This window comes from Galeopterus variegatus, unplaced genomic scaffold (genome assembly GCF_000696425.1).
Source record: "Galeopterus variegatus unplaced genomic scaffold, G_variegatus-3.0.2 Scaffold7112, whole genome shotgun sequence".
Classification (NCBI taxonomy): Eukaryota; Metazoa; Chordata; class Mammalia; order Dermoptera; family Cynocephalidae; genus Galeopterus; species Galeopterus variegatus.
Genome location: NW_007733223.1, coordinates 104133 through 115190, shown reverse-complemented (window position 1 = coordinate 115190; position 11058 = coordinate 104133). Strand labels below are relative to the sequence as shown.

At 46.5% G+C, this 11058-nt stretch overlaps 1 protein-coding gene across 1 annotated transcript in view; it reads right to left on the bottom strand.

The window, feature by feature from the left end:
- Positions 1 to 2405: 2405 nt before the first annotated feature.
- LOC103607093 (CUB and sushi domain-containing protein 2) overlaps positions 2406 to 11058 on the bottom strand; it is a gene marked incomplete at its 5' end in the record, with an annotated part of 107636 nt that continues 98983 nt past the window's right edge. Inside the window, 3 exons of the mRNA XM_008591645.1 lie at positions 2406 to 2677; positions 5625 to 5741; positions 6391 to 6585. Of these exons, the coding sequence (XP_008589867.1) occupies positions 2505 to 2677; positions 5625 to 5741; positions 6391 to 6585 (485 nt within the window). The remainder of the gene's footprint in view (positions 2678 to 5624; positions 5742 to 6390; positions 6586 to 11058) is intronic.

Sequence of the window (11058 nt, the reverse complement as noted above, 5' to 3'; positions counted from 1 at the left end):
ACACTGAGGGTTGCGATCCATTGCCGGTCACGAAAAAAGACAAAAAGACAAAAAAAAAAAAAAAAAAAAGACAGAGAATAACGAATGCTGGCAAGGATGCATAGGAAGTGGAACCCTCCTACACTGTTGGTGGGACTGTAAATTGGTGCAGCCATTATGGAAAACAGTATGGAGATTCCTCAAACAACTACAGATAGAACTGCCACACGATCCAGGAATCCCACTGCTGGGTGCATACCCAAAGGAATGGAAATCATCATGTTGAAGGGACACCTGTAGTCCCATGTTTATTGTAGCTCTATTCACAATAGCCAAGAGTTGGAACCAACCTAAACGTCCATTGTCAGATGACTGGATAAAGAAAATGTGGTATATTTACACAAGGGAATGCTACTATGCCACAGAAAAGAATGAAATTCTGCCATTTGCAGCAACGTGCATGAACTTAGAGAAAATGATGTTAAGTGAAATAAGCCAGACACAGAAAGAGATATAAGTGGGAGCTAAAAAGAAAGAAAGAAAGAAAGATACAACAATCACAATAATACTTCGAATCTTCAAAAGGAGAGAACTGAACTGAGGTTATCAGAGGTGGGAAAGAGGAAGGGGGACGGAGGCAAGGGAGGAATTGGTAAAGGGCCACGAAAATCAATTGCATCGTATAATGCTGAATAACTAATTATCTCGATTTGAGCATCACATATTGCACACAGGTATTGCTATCCAATGCTGTACCCACAGACATGTACCATCAACTATCTTCCATTAAAAATAAATAAATAAATAAATAAATAAAAAATTTAAAAAATCTTAAGTTCTATAAAATTCCAGTCAAAACTTTGATGCAATACTTTTCACTTTGACAAAATATTTCTATATTTTATTTGGATGCAAAAGTAAGCAAGAATAGCCAGTTTAAAATTCAAAACAAATAATGACTATGGGGACTTATAATAGGATACTTCAAAAAGTCTGTGGAAAAATAGAATTAAAAGGTAATATGAATCTTTCCATGATGTTTTCGAAGTACCCCTTTAAGTTTAAAATTATTACAATATTCAACACTATTATAGTGTTACAATAATCAAAATTGATACAAGAATAAACAGACACTTAGAGGAAATGGATAAAAAGTGTAGGAACAGACCCTTAACTTCATAAAAATTTAGTATATGTAAATCTGGCATTTAGAAATCCTGCTAGGACAACTGATCAACTATATTTGAAAGAATATGGTTAGATTTCCTATATCAAATAATAAACCAAAATAAATTCTGAAGGTATTAAAGCAAAACAATGAAACTAAGAAGTAAAGAAAACACAGAGGCATATTTATTTGATAAATAAATAAAAGCATAAAAGCAAAGGAGAAAATTATAAAGAAAGACATTGACAGATTTCATGTCATGGTAAATTTAAATTTTCTGACACTAAAGCACCCTGAAGAAAATTATATAGCAAATGGAAAACTGGAAGGGAAGGTTTTTTATAACACATAATACAGACAAAAGGTTTTTATTGCATATAACATAGATAACTTATAATAATATGTAGCTCTACTCAATAAGTAATAAAAAAGTGCTAATAGAAAAATCGACACATATTTACAAATAAGCCCACAAATAAAAAATGCATGGCCAATAAACACATTGTAAAAAGGTTTTAACCTAACTAGTAATACAAAAAGGCAAATTAGAAAATGAGATACCGTTTTCACTTTTCAAACTGATGACACTTGTTTTTTTAATTATCTAGTTTTTATGAGAATAAAGCATGCCCTCTTACTCACTGCTGCTGAACAAAGAGGCAAGATCTTCCTGGAGGGATATTTGATAATCTCTACAAAAAGCCTTAAACATCTCACATATTTTTTGAAACCTGGCAATTCTACTTGTAGATATTCTAAGATAACAGTCGGAGATGTGTATAAAGATATATGGATAATATATTGAATCACTGTTCATATGAGTGAAAAATTAGAAATAATTTAAATGTTCAATAGTAGAGAATTCATTGCATAAATTTTACATAACTATATGAAATACTACTATGAAGCATTTAAAAAATTCTACTATAGAAGAAAAAACAATGGCAGAGAAGAGCTCACAGTGACTTTCAATAAAAATATGTATATTGATCGGTTCAATAAAATATGTAAAAGAAAAGATTAAATCTAAAGATATAAAGACTAGAAGGAAATGCACCACATCTTAGCAATTCTTTCTGGGTGGTTTTTATTTTAAGTCTGTATACAATTGTTTTGTTTTGTCCCCAAGTTTTCTACAATGAAAATGCAGTATATTTACAATTAGGGAAAGGAGTTGGGTCTGAATATTAACCAACAGGAGACTGCACCACGTGGGGGCGGTGTAGACATAGTTTGGGTGAGGGTGGCTCCCGAAGGCCCCTGCTGTGTGTGGGCTCTCAGGAGCTGGCCATCCTGTGGTAGACACAGCACCAGAGCATGACAGACACAAAGCTGTGCTTCCAGGGCCCCTTTCCTTTCAGCCGGCCTGTGATGCCCGGTCCGCCCCCGCCCCCATGCTGGCAGAGCCCTGGGTACCTGTGTGGGAGCCCGAGAGGGAGCTGAGGAGCCGGGAGCTCTGGCTGTGGCCGTCATGCACCTCCACGACATCGTTGAGGGCCGTGTGGAAGAAGGCGAACTGGCCGAACACCACTGCGGAGGAGACATGGTGTGGGGACCTCAGCGTGGAAGACCTCGTGGGCATGCTGGGGGCAGCGAGAGGGCACAGGGGTCGGAGCCACAGGCCAGCAGGAGGGCAGCCCAGAAGAAGTCATTGGTTCATGGGCTGCCTGCTGAGCCTTCCTGCCGGCTGAGTAGCACGTGAGCCAGACGCCCAGGCCTGCGGATGTGGGAGCTGGGAAGGCCCGGATGGCCTTCTCCATGTGGATCAAGATGACATCAAGGGCTGACTGTACCCAGAGGTCAGGTTAGTGGAGCTGGTGCTGAGCTAACCTTATTCCTTCCCTGGACGGCAGCTACAGCAGCTTCTTGAGGTCATGAAAGGGCTTTTGGTAACACCCCCCATTTTCCATGTGACCCCACGGAACGCCCATGGGGGGTGTTTCTCAGGACCTCACATTCTCCCCTGCTTTTTCTTCAAAGGTCTAAGCCGATCAGGGCAGACCCTGTATACAAGATTTCCCACATGAAGAGGCGTGAGGTTGTGCGTGGCAGCCTGTGCTGGGGAAGTGGCAACTGTCCGTGGAGCAGGCAGACCTCTCCACCTTATGGCCCTCTGCCACAGCCCGGGGGAGAGGGAAAAATAACATTTATTAAGCACCTAGTGGGTGCCAGCTACCATGCCTGCCATGTACATCGTCTTCTTTGAACATGACTCTTCCACATAGTATCTATATTTTATAGACAAAGAAATTGAGCCTCATTAAGCACCTAGTGGGTGCCAGCTACCATGCCTGCCATGTACATCCTCTTCTTTGAACATGACTCTTCCACATAGTATCTATATTTTATAGACAAAGAAATTGAGCCTCAGAGTTTAAGAGTTCCCCAAGGCCACTCAGCTAGCTTGAGGAGGGGGACTAAAAACCTGGTTGGCTTTGTCCTTATGAGTCCCCAGATGAGATAAGGCCTAAGCCACCCATTTGATGGCTATTCAGGCCATCAGCTATGAACCATAGGGGTTTCCTCAGCCTCCCCTCTCTGCCGGTCACTGCTGGAGGGGCTGGGGTCATTCCTGGGCCTCAGTGGGCAAATCTCCCACTAAGCTGTCTGCCAGACCCCAGTTCATTCTGCCTGCACCCGTTTCCCAGTTGGCCTGGTGCGTCTGAGGGCAAGAGCCAGGGCAGACCCTTCTCTACTTTGGCTCAGAGCCTCGAGCATGTAGGAGGTGGGATGTGTGTGTGTGTTGTGTGTGTGCATGCATGTATGCACACACACACATATCAGGGACTCGGGCCATGGAGCTGACTCCCTGACAAAAAAGCATTTGCAATGCTGAGTATAGCAGTGAATGGAGTGAGAGATTCTTAGCTCTCAGCCCATGGGTGGAGGAGCAGCAAGGGAGGAGAAGGAGGAAGAGCACATTTCCGTGTCCTGAAAATAGCTACCGAGCTGGGGCTGGTGGCAGATGTCTCCTTGCTGTCCCTTGCAGTAGTGAATAAGACAGGCAGGATTCCTGCTTTCACAGAGTGTACATTATGATGGGAAGAGACCGTCAAAAAAAATCCTTCAAATCCCAAAACTCCAAACATTTAAGCAAATAAATAAATAAGATAACTTCAGATAGTGTTAAGTTCTGGGGGTAATAAGATAGAATAAGAGGGTGAGGCAGGATATTTTAGATAAGGGATCAAAGAAAGATCTCTGAGAAGATGATGTCAGAGCTGAGGCTTGAGTTGGGGGACAAATAGTCCAGGCCCAGAGGGAAAAATCTGTCCCTGATCCCTGAGCTTAGCATCATTCATGAAGAGAAGATGCTTGGGACAGATCACTACCCTTCCTAGAGCCAGCTCTCCATATACAGGTTTTAGGTCAGTGGGGTTCGCTGTTTGCAAAGGCATGGGTGGCTTATCATGGAGGAACTTGGGATGAACTGCATGCCCACCTATTAAGGACTCTGCTCTGCATAGCGGGTTGGATTGGACAACATTTCAGGACTTTCCCGACTGCGATCCTGCAGGTCTAAAGTTCCTGCCACCTAAGTATGTTGGGGAACATGTGTACCTGCACGTAAGTGTGTACGTCCTAGGGCAGGAGTGGGTGCATGCGTGGCTGGAGCTAGAGGTGAAGATGGGACTGGGAGTTGACAGAGGGCAGGGAGCATGTCTCTCTCATCACTGTAGCCCCAGGACCCGGCAGAGTGCATGGCCCCTGACAGGTGCTTACTAAACGTTTGGTGAATGACTGCGGCGTCAGGCCTTGCCCTGTGCTTCCCCATCCTATCTGTGGGAATAAGTAGCCAGCTCTCTGGATGGTCAGGACATGGAGATGCCCTTTGCCCCAGCCAACATCAACTGGGTTTAGAAGCAGTTGTTAGACCCAGGAAGAAGGCAGTCAGGAGGGTCACCTCGTTGCTCTTCCCGAAGACATTCATCTTCTTGAATGTCTCCAGGGCTGGCAGGACTCTTGAATGCCAACCAGCCAACGGGCCTGGTTCTTTCTGCCTGGATCTCTTGGAATCTGGAGGTTTCTCTGTCTTCTCAGGGCCCTCTCACTTTTTTCTTGCTCATCCTACCTATAGCTGCTGCACCAGGCTCTGGCTCTCTGATGGGACACCGGAATGATGTGGCTCCCAGTCTCCCTTGCCTGCACTTTTAGGCCAGCTCCACCCATTCCTTCCCTCCTTGCACTCTGGGCTATACTAGGGAGCCCCCAGGCACCTCCTCGCCCTCCCTCTGCTGGCCTGTTCCTCACCAACTCTGACCCTGGGGTGCTGGCTGGCCTCACTCGAGCCCTTCTTCCCTCTTGTGTCAGGAATGTCCCACAGCTGTTCCAGAGCATCAGCACTCAGCTGTCCTGTTTGGGAGGCTGTTCTGATTGTTTCCACAATGGGACTGAATAATTGGGCAGGGCCAGAGGAGTTGCCCAGTTTGGAATGAGGGGGAAGAGTCAGAAGACATATAAACAAAAAATCCCATACCATAGTCCTTGGGCACGGTGACAAAATACAAGCAGGTCTGTCCACTGGTGTAGTTCTGGGGGTAGTTGGGGGACAAGACCACTCCATCTGAACCCACATACTGTCCCCCACAGGGGGCTGAAAGAGAAACCAGAGAGAGGGCCAGGTGACCTTGTGGGACTCTCATCAGCTGTCCATCCTCTGTTCTGCTTCTGGCCCGAGCTTCTGGCCCTGGGGAGGCTGCCTGGATATAGATGGTGACTAGCGCGGAGAGGGGGAGTTCCGTGGACACTGCCCTGCCCTGCCCAAGGACATCCATCCCCAGCCCGGCACATGGCCTAGAACCTATCCTGATGCTACTGAGAGCCCTCTTGGGCACATACTAGTCCTTGCCCTCTGACTATTAACACTGGCATTGGTCCCTGAAGGCACAGCCTTGGGGAGCACCTTAGGAAGCTTTTCTGCTTACAAAAAGCCCAGGGACCACCTTTAAACCCCGTATCCCAGATGTGAGGCCCTGGTGTGGCATGTCTGGAGGCCTCTGTTGAGGACACAGGTGTCTATCTGAATGGGGATGGGGAGACAGTGATCTGAGAGAGACGACATGTTGACAGAGATGGGCACACCTGGAGAATCCTGAGCCATTCTCACTCACAGCAAACCCAAGTTGACCAGGCCCAGCTTAGAGGAGCCAGCCTTGAGGACCATGTCCCACTTACCCTTCCCCTAGCCGACAGCCCCTGCAAGCCCTCAGCTCCTCAGACCCCCCATCCCTGGCTCTTGTCACCTGTGCAGACTGGCCGGGGATTGTTCCACACGGGCTTCCCATCAGGCCCCAGGATGCAGCTGAGTGTGGAGGAGCCCTCAACATCATAGCCCCCATGGCAGTAGTAGGTGATGGAGGAACCCAGCTTCAGGTCAGATCCCACTCGTGTGCCATTCTTGATGGAGCCAGGGTCAAAACACGACTCCCGTGGGTTTTCTAGAAAAAAGAAAAACAAACACACACACACACACACACACACACGGCTCATTAGTAGCCCATTTCTGTGGCACAGCACCCATGAGGAGAACCTGACTCTAGCTACGTAGCACATGGGGATGTGAGATTGCTGGTCCTCTTCACTTCAGGTCTAGAAACTTCTCTAAATTTGGTTAGATATCTAGGGCTGGGAATCGTACGGAAGAGGATAATTTCCCCTCCTCTCCCCACATTCCTGCCTTGACCCACAGAGAGAAGAGTTCCAGCTGACCCTCTGAGGCCCTCCTACCCCCGGGAAGCATGAATCACTCTGCCTGGAGCTGGTGGTCCCTGGCCCACACCTCAGCTGTGGCAGGGTCACTGGTAAGGGTCAGTGCCTAGGCACAGTCCACCCCTTTGCTCCTCTTTGACGCCCCATGCTCAGCATGGCAGGCCTCCTTGGCTTTTCATCTTCAGCTGGGAATCAGGGTGACAGTCTGCTTTTGGAGACTGCTCTTTCTCTTCCTCTCTTGCTCTTGCCTCAACTGTGGCACCTGATCTGCAGGCCCCATCATGTCCATTCCTTGCAGGCACTTCTGTGTACATGGGCACTAATGCTTAGATTCAGGGGGAAGTAGAAACCTCATTTTCACCTCTGGGTTGGGTTATATGGGATAAGTCAAGGTCTCCAACATAGTTTTCCAGGGCTTTGTATTGGGTGTTGGGTGCTTGCCAGTTTCTTAATGCAGCAGTATTTTTCCGTTTGGTTACTGATCCATTTGTCTTCCCAATTAGGCATCCTGGAGGTGTGCATAACAGGCACCACTCCATCCCTCCATACTGGACAAGCCTGTACTTGACATTGCTTGAGGACTGGGAGTACTGGCGGGGTCCCTGAATAACTGGAGAATGCTCCACAGCCTCCCTCACCATCAGCTAGAAGTCCTGAGCAGCTCTTGCGAGCCATTGTTCACTCCCGTCCATTACCACTTTTCCTCAGTCCTCCTTGTTCTAAGATCACACATGGTCAAGAGGCCTGTCATCAGGGCTGGGCAGTGGCAGGACACAGCTGAGGCCAGTCAGTACCAGGGAGATGCTACCAAGTATCAGGTTTTGATTGGAGTCCTGCAGGCTGCGCTATGGGGGGCAACAAGGAGGTCTAGAGACAGGGGCTCATAAAGAGGTGCTGACAGCTCTTGCGGAAGGACTCAGAAATTCAGAGAGCGCAGCTAAAGTGGAAAGAGCCAGATTAGAAGGGGCCAGAGTTCAGAGATGTCGGCTCAGGAGGAATGTGCTGGGGGTGGTTCCTGTCACCAGTATCTTTAAGATACGGACACCTGAGCAGCACTGCTTGAGGCTGTCACTCAGCCACCACTTGGCCTGTCACTGATGCATGGGACTCTGAGAGGCTGTGGTGCTGTCCAGTCCAGTCGCTCTTGCGTTTGAGCCCTTAGTCCCATCCCGTGCTTTAAGTCTTTGCCCACGGCTGAGGGTGGAGCAGTCCTGGATGCACTACTGCATTTAAACTCAAGTGTGACCCAGAAAATGGTCTCTCAGCTCACAGAGTGGCCCTCAGTTGTTTCGTCGTGTGCCCTGTCATGTGTCACCTTGATCCCGTCCCATCCATCAGCCTGGTGGCTCTGGCCAGAATGTAACTGATGACTGGGTGACCCACATGTGAATCACAGAGATACAGGGAAGTGCTACCATGTCTTATGTTCTATTTGTCCTTTTCATAAATTCAAAGCAGGTCAATTGAATTGAAGTTCAGAGAAATTAAGTAACTTGGAACCAAATTCACACAGCTTATAAGAGGTGGAACCACCAGTGGTACCCAATATCCATTTTCCTCTTCATCCTTCAATAATGGAACCCAGATTTTACCCAGGGCCTCAAGGTGCCAGCTAAATCCTACATCTCCCAGCCTCCTGGGCAGCTAGGTCTGGTCAAAGAGATGTAAACACAAGTCAGATAAGGTCTGCTGAAAAACTGTCCAATAGCCTCCTGTCTCACTCAGTCAAAATCCTTCCAGGCTTACAAAGTCTGCACCTGCTGCCTCCAATCGTCCCCTGTATGATCTCAATTCCTGCTGTTTCTTTGCTAACTGTGCTCTGGCCCCTGCAGCGTCTGTGCGTGGAACGTCCTCACATCTGCACAGCTCCCTCTCTCACTGTTTCAGGACAGCTTAATGTCTCCTTCTCAGTGAAAACCTCCCTGAGCAGCTATTTAAAACTGCATCACTCCTCTCCCTTGCACCCCCAGTGCCACCTTCTCTGCTTTATTTCTCTCCACTGTGATTAGTACTCTTTCATCTACTATATATTTACCTTATTTTTTTCTATCTCTCTCCACTAGAATGTAGGTTCCAGGAGGGCAGGTTTTCAGTTTTGTTCACTGCTGTATTTCAGTGCCTAGCACATGGTAGGCACTCCGTAAATATCTTTAATGGATAAATGTGGGACTTCTAGAGAGCCTACTTAAGGGAAGGTAACTCAGCTGAGTGAATGCTAATTGTCCCTTCCTTCTTTTCTTTCTTCTTCCTTTCTGCAGTCTAGAACTCAGACGTGATGGCTGGAACCCCAGTCACCATTTTGGATCCGAGACAACCTTGAGGATGACAGCCATGAATTAGCATGGTAGAGCAGAAAGAAAAAAGGAGCCTAGGTGTAGCCCCTCATCAGCCCTGGATGCCACCTCCAGCTTTCTTCTACAGGAAGGAGAATAAACTTCTACCAGCCTGCACTAGCACTGAGTCCAAGCTGGGTACGACTGCCCCAGAATTTTACATATGTCAGAATATCCTTTCTTCCCTTCTCTGTGTGGCAAACTCCTATGCTTTTCAATGCCACTCTCTCTGAGCAGGTTTCCTGAACTTTGCCTTTTCTCTGGTGGAATTATGTTTTTCCTTCCCTGGTTATAGCATGTATCACATTATCTTGATAGGTTGGGTAACTGTATTATTTCCAGTGGGTTTTGAACTCCTGGTGGACAGGGAGCATCACCTGGTCTTCTCATAACCCTGGTAACTCACACAGAACTTGGCACCCGGGCTGGCCCTATTTGGCACATAATAGAAGCTTAATAAATTGGCTGCTGAATTGTTTGGCTGAATACTTCATGGCTTGGAAAATCAACAATCACGTCAATGATTCCAACTACAGATTCTATTCTATATTTACTCACATGTCAGAGGAAGATGAGCTCACCATTCCAAGCGTCATCACATTAATAATGATGATAAGGTTAATGATCATGATGACAGCCCCTTATGCAGGAATATCACTTTATAATTCTCAGAGCACTTTCCAATCTGCTGTCTTATTTGTATCTCACAATACCCTCTGCAGTAGGCAGGGCCAGGCATGCTCATGTTCAGGTTATAGATGAGGAATGTGGTGATCAGAGAGGCTAAATGAGCTTTCCAAGCCATTCAGCTATTAAGAGGTAGAATTAAGACCAAAATCAGATCTTCAGTCTGCCAAACCAGAGCTCAGCTGTGAATGATAAAACTAAATGACTAAAACATCATGATGATAATAATAAATAAAACCCAAGCCCTGCAAAATGGGGAAATTAAAAGAACCAGCTTCTCTCTGGTCCTATTAGATGAGGCCCATTTCCAAATTATGTAATAGCAAAAAACTGAAAACAACAACCCCGACATTCAATCAGTAAAGAACAGGTTAAAAAGGTTGGATTAGAGCCATCCACTGAAATACAAGCAGCCTTGTAAAAGGATAGCTCAAGTCTTTGAATACTGATATGGGAAGATGCCCAAGGCCTATTACTGGGCCAAAAAACCAAAAAACAAATAACAACTGGATTACAGATTAGTGCATATGGTGTGATCTCATTCATACACAACAGGGATTGACAAACTACAGCCCGCAGGTCACTCACTGCCTGTTTTTGTAAATAAAGTTTTATTGGAACATAGCCATGCCCATTTGATAACAGTTTCCATGGCTACTTTAGCAGTACAACAACAGCAGAGCTGAGCAGCCGCAACAGAGATCATCTGGAGTAAAATATTCACTCTCTGGCCCTTTATAGAAAACGTTTGGTATAGAATTTACACTACTTTATATTTATAGAAAATATCTGAAATGAGATACCAAACTGTTAAGTAGACATTAGGGGATGGAAGTACTGGGGGGATGGTAAGTTTTTAGAGTACATCTTTTTTTTTTTTTTTTTTTCCTTTTTGTCTTTTTTCGTGTCCGGCAACGAATCGCAACCCTCAGTGTCTCGCCCGTACTGGACCGGGACCGGCAACGGGATCGCAACCCTCGGTGCCGCACCCGCACCTCGCCCAGCCAGTGAGCGGGAACCGGTCTGTATGTGGGATCCGAACCCTCGGCGGGAGCGCCACCACACTCCAAAGCGGCGCACTGTAGCAGTGTGCCGCCGGGCCGGCCCTAGAGTACATCTTATATGCTTCTGTATTGTTTGAATTTTTCCGAGAAATATGTTACTTTAAAAATAGGCAAAAAT